The sequence below is a fragment of the Arctopsyche grandis genome, chromosome 10 (genome assembly GCF_051622035.1).
Source record: "Arctopsyche grandis isolate Sample6627 chromosome 10, ASM5162203v2, whole genome shotgun sequence".
Taxonomy (NCBI): domain Eukaryota; kingdom Metazoa; phylum Arthropoda; class Insecta; order Trichoptera; family Hydropsychidae; genus Arctopsyche; species Arctopsyche grandis.
The window spans coordinates 12,034,670-12,056,923 of record NC_135364.1 but is presented as its reverse complement, the minus strand read 5'-3'; the positions used below and the strand labels follow the sequence as shown (position 1 = coordinate 12,056,923).

Here is a 22,254-nt window from a genome sequence, read left to right as displayed (position 1 = left end):
GAAAGTTAATAGGAAATTATCAGTACACGTGTACTATTACGAAATCACTGTCGCTTATAAACCTTAAGTACTCATAGAGTGCAATTTAATTGAACCTTTCACTTATCACACATATGCAAAACGATCCAAAGAAAGCAACTGGCAACAAACGAGTATGAGACGGAAAACAGTGTCATTATTTGGACCTTGACACCAGAACCACACAACAATACCTTCGACATCAGAGGAATCTAGTTCAGATCCTGTTGAGCTTCATCAAAACTGCTCAGGTCAGACCTTGAGTGTCTCCGGATCATTACGCTCTGATGCCACAATTGCTTACCATGTACATAGCTTTGCGCAAATCCCATGTATAACAATAGATCGACATGATTATCTGTGAAGTGGTTGCATACAAGACAAACCGTCGTACAATTTATTTTTACAGAAATCATTGTCGCTTATTGTAATCGAGCAGAGGTGCATATAATGGTGGTTTGCAGACTCAGTGGAAATTAAGACTCATTTAACGAGGTTCGAAATTATTCAGCACATTCCTTCGGAACGTATGCAACGTGTCGAAAATGCATTTAATACAATGGTCGCATCCGACGCAACACAATAGGTGTAAAATTGTGTTCGTTTAATTAAAGTCATCATGTGAGACTTGTTTGAGTTGTCGAGTTTGAATTAGGTATGATGAGATGAAGATGGACCCATTTAAAGATGTCGAAGGTCACAAAACATTCAAGAAGAAGATGACGAGGTCAAGTGCTTTGTAAGATAAAAGTTGAAAAATGCTCAGACGGATCTTCCTCACCTTCACCTTGCGCTTACACTGTAAAAAGTTGTTTTGTTATTAAAAAAATCTATAGTGGCCAACCCACTAATTTATAAAAGTATGTCGAAAATACAAACGTAACATAGTAAATATTTATTTATTTTATTAAACATGTATTTCTACCATTGTAGGTGCCATGACAGGTTGTTCCAAGGTGACACCTATGGTCAAATTTTTGTACATATGTGAGTACTAAACATTACATTATATTTGAATGATATTATAATCAGGGCCACCGAGACAAATCCCAGGCCCTGGGAAAAAATAATTCCAGGCCATATGACAAACTAAAAGAAAAGATCTTATAGATATATATATATATATATATATATATATATATATATATATATATATATATATATATATATATATATAATAAAGATCTTATAACTGTGCGAAAAATCAGAACCATTGGAAAAATACCTTAATGTTGGTTGTTATTTTTAAAAATAATTGAATAAGAAAGTATGATATTGTAACGTAGAGATTAGGTGAGTAGCGCTCGTGGACCGATGGTTTACTAGCGCAGATCACTTGATCTCTCGTTCCCGCCAAAATGGCCTCTACGAATGAATGAGCCGTACGCAACGGCCAATGGGATCGCCTGACTCATCGACCAATAGTTGTGGAGCCCAAACGGGTATAAATATGGGGCGCTCTCGGCTTGGAAACCATTCCGACCTGGAGCGCCAACGAGAGCACACGAATAAACACCGTCTACAACTCTCCTGCGTCTTTCTCTCCGATTCTGGAAGCCCCCTCTTCACGTCCACGCAACGATTTCATACGGACATAAAGAATGCGTGGATCGAAAAATAATAAACAATTAAAATTCAAACGTCTCAGCATGGGGCCCCTCGAGTAATCCGGGCCCCAGAACTTTACTCCAACTCCTTTCCCCCTCTAGTCGACCCTGATTGTAATTATAAGTACTTAGAAAATTGATCAATCATATTTAGAATGAAAGGGGAACGAGGTATAGATTTTGATAAAAGTAAATAAAAATTATTTGATTTATATTTTTATTTGACATTGAGAAAAATTTACATATTATTAAGAATTTCAAAAACATCATCTTAGATGTAAAGAAATTGCTACATACAAAATTATAATCATTTTATTTTTGATAATAATTACTACACAATTAATTAGGATAAATTTTAAATCTATGGTAATAAATATAATTTAAGCTTAAGGATTACGGGTAATTTATAATATTAAAAATTGAATATAAGATACAATAACGTAACAAGTTCGTTAAAGTTTCCTTTTCATTTAAAAATAAAATAATAACGTTTCGTATAGTTAAAATATGGCAAAGAGACGTGGAATGTGAATACGTAATAATAATAAAATATATAGATACAATTTACAATTTAAAAACTATACATTGACTCGCTAATCACAAAATATACAGTGACTAATGAAGGCTTTGAGCAAACGAAATACATAAAAAAATAAAATAATTTGCATATGTATTTATATTATATAATAAAAATAAAAATCAATTTGAAAAAAATAGATATATTTGCATAAATTTCAAAACAAAATTGAATTTGAGCCGCAGTCACAACCCATTCGCGAATGATTCACAACTCTCGTCTTGTGGTTCCTAAATATTGGTCTATCATAGCTAATATCATCATTTCTTCACAATCCAAAACTATATCATCCATACTGTACAATGTGACCATTAATTTCCATAAAAACGATGGAAAATCGCAGCAGAATTACCCGCAAAAGGACATGAAAAGTTTGGGAATTTATTTGCTCAAAGTAATTGAAAGTATGATGACATTTTTTAATATCAATGTTGCAATTACAATATATGAAACGTATCTGCGTCGCAATGGATACAACTAAAGCACATTCTAAGAATGATACGTGAAACAATCCCAAAAATGATCCATCTTGATTATGCTAATTAAGAACATCATATAATCGTCATATAAGTATGCATTATTTTTAATCCTCATTAAAACTCACATGACAATCCATAAAGAGTGATAAATTAAATGTATTATTCTGGCAAGAACGAAATAGAATTACCTCTATATTTATATTTATCGGCGTATTTATAAAAACCATCAAGGTTGTCGTTCTAGTTATTTATTCAGGAAAATAAGCAACTTCAAGTTTTGTTCCCATTAAAAATGTAATTATGATGTTCAAATTGTAATGATAACTGTTTAAATGTTCAATAAAACATATTTTAAAACAGTCAACACAACACAACCAAGCTGCTTGCTGCTAGCTACCTTGCAATCAATTCTACAATACATTCTTAGAAAACTTTCTACTAATAAATACTTGTATGTATGAAATGTACATTCAAAAGCATTATGAAGTAAAGTAATTCCTATTATTCTCAAATACAGCACTGGCTTATTAAAGAAAACTCACACACCACGCAAGCTAAAACTAATAGTCGCCTGAATAAAAAATTGCAGACTTCTCATTTTTAGCTGCAAACATACAGATTCACAAGATTTTATTTACAAAGTCCATATTTGAAGTTTAAAAAAAACAATCAATCAGTCAAATAATAAATTGCATTGCAGCCGCAAACTAAAATCTATTACAAGATACATCACTAATGATAAGAAAAGCAATGATTATAATGGAAATGTTCTTAATGCATAAATTTTATTTTACTAAATTGTAATAAGGTATGTTTGTAATGAAAATTATTAATGTTTTAAAAAACACATGTATCATACCTCAATAAGATTGTATTAATTTATATGTATGTATGTATGTATGACGTATACAATCGAACATATAATGATCAATAAGTGCACAAAAACCCATTCATTTACAGACTAAATGATCAAGTAAACTATTTTAGAATCACAAGACTAATTCCCGAAGTAATCACCACTGTCAACATTCCTTTTGAAACGCAAAACAATCATAGAAAAGAAATATACAATTTACATCATATTATTTCTTATTAAAAAAAATTCAAAACTTTTGTTTTAGAATTATATTTTAAATTTCAACATCTGTGCACTCACAAAGTCCACTATACTTTCACTTTTATAAAATAAGGAAACATCATTTATATAAAGCTTAGGACTGTTTAAAATTTGTATATATATATACATATGAGTATACTTTTTGTTGTCGAGGATCACAGAATGAGAATGAATGTTAAGTATGCGTATGTACCACACATAAAAGGAATGGACGTTTTTTTGGCATTAATATAATATAACAATATGACGGCTTACTCTAATAAATATATGTATTTATTTAATAATGAGAATACCGTTAACTATTTGCGACAGAGACAGAAAAAATTGCTTTTATAAAATAATTTCACTATTAAAAATACAATTTATCTATTACATGTCCTTAAAGTTTTATAGAATGGCATGTTTTCGGGTTTGAGAATGAATTTGTGTGTGTATTTTTATGTGTACGCTGTCGTGCAATTTTGTGTATACATTGTATGACGACATGTAAACATTAATTTACACTTACTGTAACTTAGTCTAATCAGACAGATTTTCCTTGCAAATAGAACAAACACACTTTTTACACAATAAGGGCAGGATTTCATAAATGTTAAATTGATAAAATTAAATTCGTATGGACGACTTCTGTTTCATTATTGCATCGAACTGATAATCTGAATGCGTTCATTGCACTCTACCCGGACACCGATATATTTTTAATTATTAATATGGTAGTAAATGAAGTCATTAATTGTTTGCACGTTTTGCATATGCACACAAAAAAATGCAATATTATATTTTAGTGTTTCATTCGCATAATCTATTCATGATTGTATTTTGAAAATATTACATCTATGTGTAAATCAATGCTAATTTTAAATTAATAAAGAATACGGGTAAATATAACAAAAATAAGATATTTCTCTCGTGCATTATTTAAATATTGAATTACTTCAAACACTACAATAGTATTTCTGACTGCAAAAATTTTAATTATCAAATGGAATATACATACATAAGTTATCAATCCAACTTGAAATTTGTATGTATGTCAAAAATCGTTTTGTTTTATTTTTTATATGAAAAAAAGATGGAAACAGAAGTTGAAAACTTTTGTACTAAATATTTTTACTACAATTTAAAATTATTGTTTGAGTGGATGGAAAATCAAGTTTAGGGAACTTGGTGTATAATAATAATACAACACTCTGAGTATGAACAAAGCATTACATTTGTAGATCACAGTTAAAAATCACTTATTCATTAAAAACTTTTCATTTTTTTTAATCTCACTAACGCATTCATAAAACGCACTTCATTATACTCTCGAGTGTTTTCCCCAAAACAAGTTTAAATGGACAATAGGACGAAGGATTATATGGACATTAGCCTTCTTGATAAACCTATATTTAAAAAGACTTAAGGATAAATTAATACACACACAAAGTATAAATACATTCGTGGAATTACAATTTTAATATATTTTCGTTTTACAATTGAATGACAAATTTTATATAATTTCAAATACAAAAAGTTTTCTTTCATTAGAGTTAAATGAAAAGAATCGTAAGCCAAGGAAAATGCCAATATGTAATTAGATGTGCGTATTTGATTTATTTTTGTTTTTTTGCTTTTCGATTGCATAGCAAAACAAGAACAGTTTAACGCAGAGGATTGCATATTGTTTTATTCAAAAAGCATCAAAATATGATTATAATTATGTGAGTAAATGTATTATGTCTTAAATAGTTTGCCTTCCTTAAAACAGGATTGTGTCAGCATTCTAATAAAACTTAAAATGTATTACACAGAAAAATCTTGATTTAATAATCCCATAAATTATAGAAGTTTGACTTCTATAATTGAATACAATAGTTAAACTGGTAAAATATATATAAAGCAAATGAAAATCACAGTTTTACAAATAATTAACAATAATAAACATGCTGCATTTTTTTTTTTAAAGAATCATAATTCACAGCAATTTACTAATATTTTATCGTAAATATAAAAGACCAGATAATTATTATATTTACAATTCGTATATGACAATATTAAAAAATTAACACACATACAACAAAATTCCTAAAAAATAAAAGTAAACAACATACTTAAAAATTGTCTTCTACGTAATATATTGTAATTCATAAAAATTTACAAAACTATTTGTAGTAACGAAAACAAATTATTTACAAGAAAATGGAAATGTGAATGCAAAAAATTGCACTGGATAATACTGCATAGATTAAATATACTCGATAAAATAGCTCAACGCATTGAAACACATATATTGAAGTTATTTCAAGTGGTACCAAGGAATGTTTAATTATATTAATTAGATTTCATTCGAACATAGATAAAAAGTTGCAAAATACCGTTGTATTCATTTTAAGTACATAACGTACATTTTGTAAGGCAAGCAAAATTGTCATCTCCCTGTGTCATAAATTTTCGATATATTATCTCAAAATAATACAATAAATATTTACAATTACATTTGAAGATTTAAAGTGTATCAATAAACCTAGCAGATTGTAATGTAGATAATCGAGGAGGCAATCAACACACATAGCTGCCAATAAGTACTATATATACTCACAATAATATTAAATTAATTAACTAAAACAAATTGATATGTTTTATAAAATAATCTTTCATTTGATATCACACAAAAAAGACTGGAGGAATCAAGAGTACCTAAAAATATTTCACAGATTATTCAATTCCGATAACAATAAATAATAAATAATTGAACTAACATCAGTCACCACCAGAACAAAATCAACACATTTTAATTTATTTACTTTTCATATATTGCTTCCGTCGTTCCCAAGTCTTAAAACAAATATGAAAATTATTATTAATATTGGTGCCGGGAAAAAGTTTTTAGGTAGTGTTGAAAGCACTACAATTGTCTAATAAAAAGCCAAGATAGAAAACAATGGCGTAGTAACATTACTTTATAAGTAGATGTATATATGTATATATAAATATATCATTTACAGCTTTATTTATTTTTTGAACTGGATCGTGTTCCTGTTGCGTTTATGCTTTCGCCTCGACTGCGTGATCTATGTAAAGTTGATAGGCCTTCACCTAATTTTAAAAAAATTTTAAAAATCATTAAATAATTTCATAATTAACAAAGTACATTCATACATATGTACATAGGAAATAATTGCATTTATTATACAACTAACCCCTGCTTGTTGCTCGTTTCATTCCAGATTCTGAACTAAAAACAGCAGAAGATGGTCGATGTTGTCGTAATGCTCTTCCTCGTCTATCTTGCGCTAGTTTATCAGGTCGTACGAAAAGTCCATGCCGTGGTTTACAAGTAAAGTATTGTTCGCCTTGCACTGTCCCATCATTTTTACCTGTAAAAGATCAATAGAAAAATATTTCATATTATACAAATACATGTGTAGAATAATTTTCTATTTGTAACAAAACAAAAGTAATACCAGTGGGAGTATCTAATTCAACTCCTATCCAAACTCCAGGAGCAAAATGTGCAGGGCCTATATAAGCAACAACACCCGTGCTGTTGGTTAATCGTATATGCACACTTTCATCCAGCGTAACCCATTCTGGTAATGTTTGTTCTGAACGAGATAAATCAGTTCGAGATACACTCAAATCTGAAAAGTCTGGAAAATTTTCAACAGTGAAAATTATTTGATCAAATTCATAAAGTATGTACAAAATATATAAAAGACAATTACCTTCACCAAGTTTTTCCGTCGATGAAAAATCAATGTCGCTATTAGTAATGTTTAAATGATTCAGTTGCTGCTCTAATTTTAAAGATTTAATTTCTCCAGAGCGTGGTCGAGCTGATGGAAATGATGCCCGATTGTTAGCACTTAAGCATTTATTTGAACCAGAATTCGTTTTCCGGCGACGCACAACCTTAAAAATTGAATGTCCGAATTAATTAAAATAAAGTCAAAAATTATACTTCATATATGTATGTATGTATGTATAATTATATAAAAAGAAATACCTTTCCTGGAGGCAGTTGAGTTTTTACGACAGAAGTTCCTTCATATGAAGAATCATAGTCTCCAGCGGAACCAACAGATGACACGTCGTTGCTCTTTTGTTCCGAATGTGCATCCGGATTAGATTGATCAGAGGTAATTGCATCATCTTCGTCATTGACAATTTGACCATTTGTCATGTTGTCAAATTGGGTGCCTTTAAAATCCGAGTGAGTTTTATTTTGACTAGACGTATTCATCTGATTTTTAACTGGTAGACATCCCAACGGGTCAAGCCACGTTTTTGATTTCTCATCACTGTCACCATCGTTTGAATTATTTCCAGATTTCCTTGAATTTGATTCTGTAGTATTTATAAGAGAATTTGTTTTATCGAATAATCCTTCTTCCTCGTCAAATTCTTTCAAAAATGGATTAATTCTGTCTCGAATACCAGGTGTCAAAGGAGTTTTCTTTGCCGCGGTAGATGTGAATGATTCGATTGATTCACTTTTTGAATTCATTTCATTCCGTAAGGTATTTACATCGTTTTTCAAATCGGCAATCAAATCAGTTTTCAGCCCAACTATTGAATATTTTGATTTTGCATAGTGCTGATCGTTATTTGAATGAGTGTGTGAATAACGCGACTCAAAATCAGGTGTATCATCGACACTCATACTCCTTATCGATAATGTATCATCGCTTGTTAAATTTGTTGATGAAACAGCTTGTGAACCTAATAGGAATATTAAACGGCCAATTAGTTCCATCATACAAAAATGTGAACATCATATGGCTCATAAGTAAATAAAAAATGAAATATTAATTTTACCATAACCACTGGATGATATGGATGGTGAGTTTTTAGGTAAGGATCTTTCACTAACAATATCGTGGAGGGAATCCAAAGTTCGAGAGGCAGTTAAAGAACCTCTTGTAGTTCCACGATTCCTCATCTTAGGCTAAAATTTTAAGGAATGTAGAATTTATCCTGGGTATTCATTATTTATTGTAAAATATATAAATAAATAATATATTTATATACCTGTGTGTTTTCATTTTCAGGGTCAGAATGTGAATCTTCTTTATCGACATGAGTACTACTACCACGTCGACGATCCCGTCCTCCACCAGATACGCTCCCAGGCTCTTCGTGTAAAGTCGTCATACGCATTCCGAGTTTTCCACTTGCCGGCGAAGCTAAAAAATAGATTCAAATATAAAATTAGCAGAACTGTTCAAAGACGACATTAGTTCTTAAAAAATAGTGTTAACTTTGAAAAGACGCTTATATTAAATTAGTATAATTCACATACACTTATTCGGCTGCTGCATTCTCAATGAATTAAGATTCAAGTTGAGATTCAAAAACGTTGGCCTGGCTGCATGTTAAATAAGAAAATCGAGACTTAATTAAAGCTATACACAATAAATTTCATATCATTTGCTTCGAGGCTACTTTCTGAGAAATAAACTATAATAAAGCTTTATCAATTATATTTGAATAGTGTAGCACCTTTAAGCAAAAAGGCTAAAAGCCGCTTCTTAGAAAATAGCCAAAAAAATCGAATGTGCTATATTATAAACCCAATTTACAAAAATATTAAAAAAAAATTAAACTCGTGTGTTAATTAACAATCAAAAATATTTCAAGTATGATGCATTAATCAAAAATTCTAAGGTCTTAATGAAATTTTTCAATAAAATAACTTTTAAATGTAAATTTCTAAGCGAATGGTAATTGTTAATGTATGAAAATGACAATATAATATAGCGCATTTTATCCCAATTACGAGCATCATTGATCTGTTACATACTAAAAGAAAATTGAGTAATAATTTCATTTTATTTTGAATGAAGATACTAATCTATAGTTTAAAGTCATAGAGGATGCCGTGAAGCATCATTTAGTTTAACAAATACAGGCCATGCATAATCACTAGAGAATGTGAACATTCCTGACCATTTTATTGCCAATTGTGTAGATTATTACATTCAATATTTTCTACAGATCAACAACAATTATGTTTTCACCATAATTGCCAAATTCAATCAAAGCTACCAGCATGCATGACCTTAATTATAAACCATTACCTAACTTTATCATACAAAGAATGAAGCATTACACTCACATGATAAACAACATTATAAATAATATACACTCTGTGACTTTAAACAATCTGCAACGATAACAAACAATCGTAGCACATCAAAATTTGACAGTTGTAATTTTGATATTTCTCGTGTTAAAAATCCTCATATTAAAGTAATACATTAAACAGAACATACTCTTGCTAAACACCAAAAATATTATATTACATATGTATATAAATATAGATAATTTTCACCTGCTTTCATTTTAATTTAAATACGATCAAACCATCAAACATGACCTTAATGTAAAGTAAGACATATACTGCATAAACAACATTTAAATTTATAACAACCTAAGAATAACGACAGGTGTGAGATGCTGCAGCAAATGGCGTGAAACTACAAATAATAATAAAAGTATGCACAAGCTAGGTGCTCTAGTTATTAATAAATTAAAAAATAAAATTTGTTGACATTCATGCATGGTATTATTGATTTTAGCAAAGAAACTTTTATTTTTCTCTAAGAAGCTTTAATCACAGATGTAAATTATCATAAAAAATGTTATCCGGTAAACGATACATGACTTTCAGCAAAGAAAAAATTCCTAGTGGAGTTTTACATCTTTAATAAATAACTACCACCTGTGATACAGCTGGGCAGTGCATATTATTTATATTTGTCAAGACAAACTGCCCATTTATCATTCATTTTGAGCAAAACAGTTTTTCTGATAAATTCACTGATATACAAGTATGTATTCATATCGCAATTAACATACATGGATGGCATTATAATTTTCTATCATAATATTAAAATCTCTCATATTGACACAATAATGCAGAACTACATCGTTCTTTTTAGATCTCCATTGTTTTACCTGAGAGAATGGAGCCTGAAGGTTGCATAAATAAAATATATAAAACACAAATTAGTAAAGCAGGGATAATAAATCTAAATAAAGATTGGTGAGCTATCATATTTAACTAAATTAAACTGAATCCACAGTTGAAAAGTATTAAAAAATAACTTTTTTTTATATATATCCGGTGTACAAGTGATGAAGTGCATCATTTAAGGTAAATATATATGTATACATATATATATAGCCTGCTGCAAAATGTGGAGCATGAAAGAGGGTGAAGGGGAAAAATAGATGAGGAAGTACGTAGTACATTGTGAAAAAAATAAAGTAGATAAGTTGGTCCAATGGTTAAACTACAACGAAGCAAGAAGCAGCTGACAATAAAACAAAATATGTATTTGAAAACTGTTAAACAATCATCATGAATAAAGACTGCACAAGCATGAAAGCTTGATGAAAATAGATTCCGATCACCGGGATGACATGTAAAATACTGCTGCTGTAGATAAAACACAATATGTACTTGATTTTGTATTGACATTCTTGCCGATTACAATTTAATAATTACATAAAACTATTATATAAATTTTAAAATATGTATGTCTATAAACTTATGGTTTATATTTAGTAATCAAAAAAGGCATTTGGACATCTAACAATCTATACTGATATACCAATAATAAAAACCATTAATTTGGTCTAAACTAAATTTACAATTAATTACTTGGAATTAAATTTTACAATAAAAAACATATTATATTATGGAACAAAATCTAATTTTGTCCGTGTGGCCTCTTTTAATTCCACAAAAAGTATTAATGAGTACATAGTCCCTAATTTTCTCAAGCAAACGACAAATAACAGTCATCTTACCTAGTCCGAACGGTTTAGACGTGGTTATATCACTATCACCACCGTATGAATGCCTCGCTCTAAGTCCAGATGAACTCCTACACGATGTGGATGATAGAAGTTCCTTATTCAAATCGCTAACACTTTCAGATCGTCCAACACCGATGAGCGACTCGAGAGATGCATCCAAACGCATGAGCTGTAAAGAAAATAACAGATAAATATGTATAAGATTTCGTGATTTTTAATATATGTATGTACATGCAAAAACATGCAAATTTTATAGATTTAAGTGAACAACATCCCTCAATATATCAATTAAACAAATATTTACAAATTACAATTTTTCACAAAAATTACTATGTACATATATACTACACACCATTTCACACTTAAAGTTGCATTAAATTTATATTTATTTATAATGAACTTCTTTAATTTGTTATACTACAAATATAATTACATTAAATATATGTATGTATATTCCACGATAATTTAAACAAAATATAATAAAACAATATTTACAAACACTCATATACATACGTTTGGAAATTTAACACAGCATTCAACAGTTTTATTTCGATAAAAAAATAAAAAAAATTAAAAGAATGTTGTACATATACATATAAATAAAAGTGACTCTATGTAAACTGGAAAAAATAAGACTAGCATGTGAATACTCACACCACCATTTTTATTGGCCGTTTCCAAGGCCTGCGTGTTGACAATGAAGAATTTATAAATAAATATGCAAATGTTTTAAACTTTGTTTCACAAATCTGTCTATATATAGATCATACTTGCAAATTATTTTTAAAACGCAAATTCGTCGTATGAAAATATAGATAATTAAATCGCCAAATATGAGTATCAGAAATACCTGAGAAAAGTTAGGAACGGAAGCAGTCTTGCGCATCGTGATTTGATGGCCTTGAGCTTGTTGCAATTCTTTAACTGCAACACTCTGACGCAATCGATCCAATGTTAAAATGCTTTCCACCGCGCTGACTCCTCTGGTATATTTTTCTAGAAAAATGATTCAAATGTTAATAAAACAATATACGTATACTTCCATTATCTGCCACTGATAAATAAATAAATAAATACCAATATACGTTTCTCCATCTACTGTACTCGTTTCTTCACCACTTGCAGCTATTTGTGCCAAACTTTCCCTGTCTTCAAGTTCTTCAGAAGCTTTCGGAATATTAGATACCACTTCATAAGTAACACCCGATTGAGTCAAGGTATCCGACCTACAATAAAAAAAAATTGTTATAAACTTTGATGTAGCAACAAATTATTTTCCTTCTATTGTAATATAAAAAAAGCCTACCTGACAATACGCTTCCTTATCCTTTCTGTAATACTCTGTTTTTTGTAAATATTGAGACCTAAACGTTTTCTGAGTACTAAATCCATTGGCGCAGGATGCGATAACCTAACGGTTACTTTCAGAATCAAATATACTCGTTCGTTTGCTGAAATATTTTATTGTAAAATAGTTAAGCAATGTCGAATTTCTGCATAAAATTTCAAAGAATAAATAACTAACCTTCAGTCATTCTATTTAAATGTTGGCTATCATGTATAGAAGAATCCCAACTACAAGTTGCGCATATATCTTTTTCCTGATGATGCATTATATGCAATTCGTAAAATCTATTACCGTGTTCTTTGGGTAAAATTGAATTTAGACCGGCGACAGTTACTTCTTCTCCACTTGGATGAGTCGACATGTCATCAGCTAAATAAAAATATAAAGATAGTATAATATAATAAATGAAATAAATTAGAATAAAATATATTATTTCAATTACCGTTAAGATCGAGGAACAAAACAGGAATATGTTGTTCCATTCCAGGTGGTGGATTCCAATCAGCAGGTGCACCAGGAATCGGACTACCAGGATTGGGGACCATTACCTTAAAATTTCAATAACGTTTAACATACAAAATGAATAAAATACAAAATACTTTAATGAAGTATTATATGAATGATTACAGCATTTCTTTCCTCCGTCAAAGAAACCCACTGATCTACGAGTGATTGTTCGCGCTCTAGGTCCCTTTCAGATTTGTCTGCTTTATTTATGATTTGTTGGATTTGTGAATCAAGATATTTACGTCGTCTTGACAAAGCATCACTCCACTTCTCCCTTAGTATCGCTAGATCTTCTTCCTGATACGAATCCAGTGGTTTTTGTAAAGGTGATCTAAAAATATCATATTGTGAATTATTAAATGTATCAGTAACATATCTACATATTGTACCGTATTTATTGTTGTTTTATAATACCTAACGTTAACACTGCCCACTTCTATACTGACAATATGCTGACATATTATAGGCAGCGTACCGGAATTGTGAACTGGGCGAACTCTAACTTGCAATCTTCGTTGTTGACCTTGACGAAGCTGATATACACCCCCTGTTGCCGTGTTGGGTTTATGTACAACCTATAAATCCAAATTATTTTTGTTTATTTTGATGAAAGAAACTTATAAGTAAATAATAATAATTTTAAATTAAGCATACTTCAACGGGAGCATATTCTCCTTGATCATTTAACTCCTGGATTTCAACCCAAAGTTGGATCTTGCGTGTTAGTTCTGCCCATCGATCAGCCAGTCCACGAGCCTTCGCCAATTGTCTTTGTTCGACTTCCCATCCTGGACGTGATCGACTAAACCCAGCTGATCTGTGACCCCAAACTTCTATTGAAAGTGCCCCTTCTAAAATTAAATCAAATTAATTTAATATTCAAATGAAACTTAGCACACATAAAAAATAATACTATAAATACCCACCAGAACAATGTTCTAAGAATTCTTCTGTTACGGGTACTGAGAAATCTTTTTGGTGGTCAAACTTAAATGTTAAATGCTGAGCATGCCGTGGAGAAACTGGAACTGGTGGAGCATCAGCATTGACAATAGGAGCAACAACGATGGAATCCGGAAATCCCCAAAAAGAATATTGACAAAACACAAAATTTGATAACGAAGGTGGGAGACCTGAAGCCTGCTTTATAGTAACTCTGCAAGTAACCTGTAAAGATATTTTATTTATAAACATTATTCAAACATCAATGCTACATCAGAATATCACAATTAAATTTAATAATAAAAAAAATCTAACTCACCGGCTGAGTATTTTGATCGGGTGGCTCATCATCATATCGAGAATCTCGAGAGCTGTCTGATGCAGCTTCACATATTCTATCTTGCGGAAACGTACCAGCAACACGGCTTAGTTCAACCTACAATTATAATGTATGTATTTGAAACACGAAGCCCGATCACATGAAAATACATAAATTGATTGAATTATTTTACCTGTAATCGTCCGGCAACTTCACCTTGTTGACTTATAATAGGAGTGTGATAATCGAGTTTGACATCGTGAAACAAGGACTCAAGGAATATATTGGCTACACCTATTAAATTATGATTTTCTTGAGACTCATAAAACGGATCTAAAACTTTATTAGCTGGTAAATCGTCCTAAAAATAATACAAATACAGACTGTTAGAATAAAACAAATAATAGCCTATAGATATAATTAATAAAATTAAACTAACCAAATCACTCTGTTGAGAAATATCCATAGGCGATTGTGAATCATTTTGATGCCTAAATTCTTCATACATCTCACGCATATCCACAATTTTGTTTTCTAATTTTTCCATTGACCAAACTTGGCCACCGTGTCCACTACGTCTAACAAGAATTGCTGGTTCCGAAACGAATGCTCCACGCTATAAGGCATTATTAAATTATAACTAATATTCAAAGCAAATATTTAAATTGTATAATATGTATGTTTTTATAATACTTTTCTATTTGGACTGAGGTTAGCTGGAGGTATTTGAAGAGTGACATTAAACCTAGTATTTCTATCCATTTCTTCTGCCAAAACATTTGCCTCATGCACTAAGGCGTTTGCTTTTATAATATCAGCCTTAAGTTGCCCTAAAGACCTTTTGAACGTTTCATCACGTTCAGCAGCCCATTTTTCCATCCGCATTTGTGTTGTGGGTGTACAAGGTGTTATTTTGCCTTAAAATAAATACAAATAATAATGAATACACATTTATTATATTTATATAATAGTAAAAATATATATATTTACCTAGTTTTAAAGGATCATATGGTACATATGGAGCATATGGCGTTGATGGAGAAAGAATATTCCGCAATTGTTGGAATTGTCTTTCATATTCTTGTCGTTGTTTTTCGAGAGCAACTGGAATTATAAATAAATATTATTTTAATCATCAATAAGTTTGACGTCTTGAAAATATAAAGAAGCCATCGTTATACAGGATTCAATTCATTCAAGCGTAATGGGAAATCATAGTAGGAAGCTCTTTAATTAGATAAAGAATCCTTAGCAATAATGGTTCTATAAATACTTGACCATTATTACAAAATACAGAAGAAAATTACCAAATAAATCTACCTACACATACAGTTAAATCTAAATACACAAATCAAACTTACCCTGTTTATCTTCTTCGTGTTGTTTTTCTAGTCGAGATATTGCTGTTTGTATAGGATCATTACTGAGTTCATTTAGCATTATTTCATCCCTAGCAAAATTATAATCGATCTGTTGTGCTGGCGTTTGCGGTTCTGAAGTAGCGGCTATAAATTAATATACAATATTAAAATAAATAAATTATAAAAAAATTTAAATAATCATATATTATGAAAAATACTCACACACAGGTTTTGGGCAATTAACACGAAAGAAATGATGGTTACCCCACAGGATTCGATCCCCGTGTTCTAATGGTGTTCTTTCAGTGACCTGAGACCCATTTACATAGCATCTAGAACCAGTGAAAGGTTCCATAACCAAACCACCATCTTCGATGAGAACAATGCAATGCTCTGGTTGAATACCGAGTCCAGAAAGTTGAATGTCAGCTTGAGATGTGAGATTGCTACGACCTCCTACTAATGTATGGTCCTATAAAATTATAAAATATGTATTAACTGGAAGCATTAATAATATCAAATAACCAATCGTTATTAAAATCAACATACTTTCAGATAGTATACAAGCAACTCGTTCAACGATGGGTCAGCATTTAAATTAACCAAATAATATTTACTCTTCTCGACTTTGATTCCACTAGCCTGTATACTAATGCCCATTTTTTCTAATGCTTGCTGTCTTTCACTTTGAACCCGTTCTACAATTAAATATAGAACAATATTATAATTGAATGTAATTTTTTTATATAACAAATAAAATAAATATATAATAACCAGATTTGACAAGTTTCTCCTCCCAAGTTTGAGACATTTCCTTCATGAGGTTTTCACTCTGAGCAAGCTTCTCATGAATGTCAACTCTTTTGTCTAAATCATCACCAATCGGAGAACCCTTGAAAATAAAATATGTATAAACGTAGAAAACATTACAGACTGCATAATTAAAACTTCTTAGAATATTCTGTAATTACGGTTGCATATTTCAACATCTCCTTGAGAGCTTCAACTTCTTGTCGTAATTCTCTTATTATTCGAGCATTTGGATCTTCATTTACAACGGCGTGATTAACAATTCTCTTTGCTCTATCCGCGTATCTGAGAGTTGATAAAGTTTCTTCGTAGTTATCCGCAGCCGGTGATATTGTAGCAACCTACAAATTTTGTTATACATAAAAATAAAATAAAATAAGAATAAGTTTATTTTAAATAAAATTCTACTATTCGATAGTTTTTCATATAAAAGATCATAAAAAGATTAATAAATAAAGAAAAACTAAAACACGTACCATAACTGTTTTACTATTTCCACCTAAATTATCTTTAAGAAGCCACGTGAGTACTGAATCTCTGTACGGAACAAATCTATCTTTGTTCTTAAGTCCTGATGACTGGTCAGCTAATTTAGATATAACTAAGCCAAGTGTTGTCAGAGACCTAAAATATTGTAACATAACAGAATATTTCCACTGTTTACTTACATAGCTAATATATAAACTACGATAAATTAAATATCTACTATATTAAATTAGTTAAATAAAAATCTACTAAGGCAATTGTATGAAAAAAAATCAAAATTATCATCACATTAATAACTCACTTATTTATATTAGAGCCTTCTTTTAATCGATCACCTACAGCACCAGTTTTCACGGCTCTTTCCGATCCAGCTAAATCTACTAAAGACATTCGAGAAACTTTTTCACCAGTCACTCCCGATTTTATATCTATTAAGGTTTGAGTCAAAACTACTGAAAATACGGCATGGGATCTAGAAGATTCACTATTCATGTTCGTGGCGGCCACAGTTCGTGATTTATTTCCTTCTGCCATAAGATTATCTATATCCTAAAAAAAATACAAAACAATCAGTAGTTAGAAAATGCAAATCAAATGATATAAATATGATTGTGTGTATGTAAATATACAATGTCAATAATTATAATGACTTAAACATTGCAAACGATATGAGCTGACAAATACAAGGCATGTATGTAGAACGCAACTAGAGTTCTAATGTTCCCCATCATAAATGCTCGCATAAACTGTGAGGGTAAGATAAGATAAGCCTCGTGGTATATTTCTTGTTACTGCAGGGTTGGGGATGAAAACAATTACCGGTTACCGCGCGCGCCAGAACGCAGAGTTAAAATAGGGTTGGTTACCTTCGAGGATACATTTCGACATAAGATAAGGAGTAACGAATAAGGAAGCACTGCAGGAGGGCATTGAGATAAGACCATGATGAAGACCATAACCCAGTGGGCTGGTGACGCAATCGACACGACGAAATTCAATCAATAGGTGACATAGGTCGAGCTAGACACATCGTCAAGGGACACAGGAGAATTGAACACGCGACGTTGCCCAATGGCTATACATTTGAATTCGAAATACTTCGCTAGGAATATTTTCAAGGAGCACAAAAATCTTCTTCAATAATTTATTTCCAAGAATTGTACACAATTGAGTTGAACTGTAAAAGTCAAATGTTACTTCTCATATAAGTTTACAAGATAAAAGTCTCACATTGGTACATACGAGTGGTAAAGTTCTTCGAGAGCCGTACTAATTGAAACTTTAGATGGGCGAAGAAAACTACGAAGAAGAAAATTTAATCTGAAAATCGTCTAGTTGGATCAAAACATTTTATAATTTCGAACTTCAACTTCATTATATGGAAGTTCAAATGGAAAAAAATATACACATATGTAGCAAGTAATTTTATCAACTTCTACAAAACAAATATATGTATAACGCACTTCTCGACGTTTTCATTTGAAATGTGAACTGGGAAGCATTTATTTTTTTTAAATTTATTTTAAAAAAAATTGTGCCGTAATGGCTTTACAGTTTCCCAATACGCCACTGTACTGTATGTACATTTAAATACAAGCATAAGAATACTTGGAAAACGCATAGCCGGTGGATCCAAGAGGTTTGTTAATTAATACATAAAGTTATACTATAAATTTGGCGTGATTTCTTATCATATTACATATATAAAAAAAATTGGGCTATATGGTCATTGGGCAATGGCAAATAACAATAGACCGTTCCATCAAAGCAAGAGCAAAAAAGCTTATAAAAAATGGATTTTCTACGAAATTAACAATAGCAAAATCTAATGATGACCATATTAAAAATCTTTTTCGTGTGTAGTGAAGGAAATTTCTAGAATAAGTAAGTTTATATATAAAAATAGCACAACCAAATGTATCACAATCGTGGGGGGCATTTTTTCATTCCAATATTAAAATATAGTACGACCAAATTAGTAAAAACAGTCGCATTTCAGTTCAAATGCTCAGGATTAACAAACAAAATTAAATATTAAATTAAATTTTCGATCAAAGGAAAATTAATTTAAATATTCGAACAATTTATACCCCATCCTATACATACAAGAGAGTACAGAACACAAAACTTAAGAGACATACATATAATGAGAAGAATCATCGAAACAATTTTAATTAGATACGAGAGATATATACATATGTACATATATATAATGGACAAAAATAGAATTAATCTCACGAAGACCCTTCCTTCAGTTTACGACTTCAAAACTCTTTCATGAAAGCTAAGCCATACATACGTGAGTATGTATAGCGAGGCGCATGCGAAATTGGCAATCTTTCGAAGGTTTTTCCCTATTCAGCGATAAATTTAGGGACTATAAAATTTGATGACGGGTTAAACCGCCACATATGAATGTGTATTCTTGCTGAAAGTGTGCGTGTGTGTAACGACTCACTTTAAACGACGTGACCGCCAGTCTGGAGAGTCCATCGACATAAGGTCCGAGTACTACATGCTCTCGCACTTTCAGCGACTGCTTGTTGGTCCTGGGGTCTAACAGATCGTGCACTCTCTCGTTGTATATCTCCATATAGGACACTTCCACTTTATAGGACAACTCTGGAGTTTGCCGGGCTGCTATTTGTCCGAACAGGGCGTCGCACAGCCGTGGAATAACACCCTTGCAGTCCTGGCCGCCCATCATGGTGTAAGATTTTCCGGAACCTATAAATAAAAAAATAATTGTTTAATTGAGACATTTTAAAACATAATATTGAATACAGTGAAACATATTATTCGAGGACTAAGAGATCAGGGTAAGTTGTTTGGATTATATGTATTAACAGAAGTGCTCCTAATTAGGGATTGCAATTTAGGCAAACATCATTTATTGGTAAACAATAAATAATTTCTCCTAATAAAAATCTGTCGAAATCTCAAAGAATTTTCGCATGATCACAAAACTTCATCTATTGTTACACGTATGTATGTACATAGGTAATAACACGGATTATATAACTGCATGTGGTTACTTTGACTAAAAACGTTCGCCTAGATTGAACCGAAAATAATAAAAAAATAAATCTCAGGTGAATAATCTACATGCATAAATACATAAAAAGTCCATTCGTAATCGAACAAATGAATATTCAAATAAATTTAAATAAAATAAAACTATACAAATAAATTTAATAAAATGTTTACTATTAGATTGGCCATGTTTAAGCGGTTTATATTACAAATACCGAGCGAAGCCGGGTAAAAACACTAGTAATTAATAATCATGATTAAAACAACCATCTGATCTCATTATTTACGACTTGGTTGGTCTGTGTTGCTACATTTAGAATTATTATATATATATATATATATATATATATATATATATATATATATATATATATATATATATATATATATAAAGACGGAAAAACTGTGTGTGTGGGTGTGTGTGTCCTAACGCTAGCCGAACATAATGAATGAATCGATAAAAAACCTAAACTTTGTATAAATTCTCATTCGGAGTCGAACCGGCAAACCCTCACGCGAACACAAATATCCTCTTATAGGTATACCTGAGTTCAGAGACTTCAGGTCCAAGAGCGTTTCAAGAGTTGCTTCCAAGAATAGAAGCAAGTCCAAAGCCAGAAAAGGAGGAAGAAAATCGAAATGAATTAGAAATAAATTATTGTTCTTGAAATTGCGCAGCATTCACCCGATCTTTAAATATTGTACCAAAAATAAATATTAAAATGAATTGAATATCGCTTGTTTTTTTCTTCTATTTGCCCATTATTATTAACACTACATTAAAATTATACTTGTCCCTTCCATTTTACCATGATACACATTGATCAATTCTACAGTCAATTACAAATATGTATACACAAATACATCCGTGTAGCCACACTTACGCATGCATCAGTGGTGCTACAAGAGAACTGTCAAACTGACAGAAGGCTCGCTAAAACCGGTAATACAATTCCTACTCCTAATAAGCATATAAGATCAATTGCAAAAAAAAATCCGTTTGCTCGTTATAACAGCATTCGTTGTAAACAAGTCCCACTGTAATTTAATCTTCAGCTTACATGGTAAAAACGTTACCACGTTACGGATGAGTACAAGAATCTGCTTCTATGATTTCCACAACGCATATGATATATGTATAAGTATTATAATAAAAATATGCATAGGTTAAATAAAGTTTAGGTCAAGATCAAGTCTATACGTATGTATGTACATTAGTCTTAGTTCATTTGTCTAGTATATGCTCGATCTTTCTCTCTTCCTTCTGAATTCTCTTGACTACCATTCAACCATTTTCTTTTGTCTATTTGCCGTCTATTGTCTACATCTACATATCACCCATTGTCAACTTAATCATGCTTCTCTCCATATAAATATATATTTCAATCACTTCTAAGCACACATCTATCCTACATTTTCAAACACTTTCCTCTTCAAAAATATCAGAATAATAAACAAAAATTATATACATTTTTTCAAACACAATTCTTATTTATTGTACTTTGCAAACAATCATCTGAAGATATATAGAAACTCTCAAAAGAATATCCGAAATGGGGATACTGTTTGTATAACGTATTCCGCGAATTTACACATAAAATGCAATATTTACATTCAATATAAGCGCATAATTATTCATAATTTAAAAAAGATCAAAGAATTGTATATGAACATAATTTATTACAATACAATTATGTATGTAATCAATATCAAAACAGAGTGAGAAAAATTCGATACTTTCATATTCGAATCACAGTATTGAATACACGAAAAAATTCGACGACGAAAGTAAGTATGTATCGAATATCTCGAACCGTTTTGTATAAAAAAATATATCTCTC

General features: G+C 30.9%; 1 protein-coding gene across 1 annotated transcript in view; it reads right to left on the bottom strand.

Moving 5' to 3' along the window:
* Positions 1–5,242: 5,242 nt before the first annotated feature.
* Positions 5,243–22,254, bottom strand: part of Khc-73 (Kinesin heavy chain 73) — a 106,490-nt gene continuing 89,478 nt past the window's right edge. The window contains exons 4-34 of the mRNA XM_077440381.1: positions 19,839–20,107; positions 17,682–17,929; positions 17,371–17,518; positions 17,056–17,235; positions 16,859–16,976; positions 16,634–16,782; positions 16,307–16,556; positions 16,085–16,228; positions 15,714–15,827; positions 15,417–15,640; positions 15,163–15,339; positions 14,917–15,084; positions 14,724–14,840; positions 14,389–14,629; positions 14,117–14,313; positions 13,877–14,037; positions 13,583–13,793; positions 13,398–13,503; positions 13,133–13,324; positions 12,914–13,058; positions 12,685–12,833; positions 12,458–12,603; positions 11,599–11,776; positions 8,812–8,966; positions 8,599–8,728; positions 8,395–8,502; positions 7,787–8,223; positions 7,506–7,692; positions 7,245–7,430; positions 6,981–7,157; positions 5,243–6,876 (exon numbers count right to left, since the gene is read on the bottom strand). Coding sequence (XP_077296507.1) covers positions 6,788–6,876; positions 6,981–7,157; positions 7,245–7,430; positions 7,506–7,692; positions 7,787–8,223; positions 8,395–8,502; positions 8,599–8,728; positions 8,812–8,966; positions 11,599–11,776; positions 12,458–12,603; positions 12,685–12,833; positions 12,914–13,058; positions 13,133–13,324; positions 13,398–13,503; positions 13,583–13,793; positions 13,877–14,037; positions 14,117–14,313; positions 14,389–14,629; positions 14,724–14,840; positions 14,917–15,084; positions 15,163–15,339; positions 15,417–15,640; positions 15,714–15,827; positions 16,085–16,228; positions 16,307–16,556; positions 16,634–16,782; positions 16,859–16,976; positions 17,056–17,235; positions 17,371–17,518; positions 17,682–17,929; positions 19,839–20,107 — 5,501 coding nt within the window. The 3' untranslated portion in view covers positions 5,243–6,787. The remainder of the gene's footprint in view (positions 6,877–6,980; positions 7,158–7,244; positions 7,431–7,505; positions 7,693–7,786; positions 8,224–8,394; positions 8,503–8,598; positions 8,729–8,811; positions 8,967–11,598; positions 11,777–12,457; positions 12,604–12,684; positions 12,834–12,913; positions 13,059–13,132; positions 13,325–13,397; positions 13,504–13,582; positions 13,794–13,876; positions 14,038–14,116; positions 14,314–14,388; positions 14,630–14,723; positions 14,841–14,916; positions 15,085–15,162; positions 15,340–15,416; positions 15,641–15,713; positions 15,828–16,084; positions 16,229–16,306; positions 16,557–16,633; positions 16,783–16,858; positions 16,977–17,055; positions 17,236–17,370; positions 17,519–17,681; positions 17,930–19,838; positions 20,108–22,254) is intronic.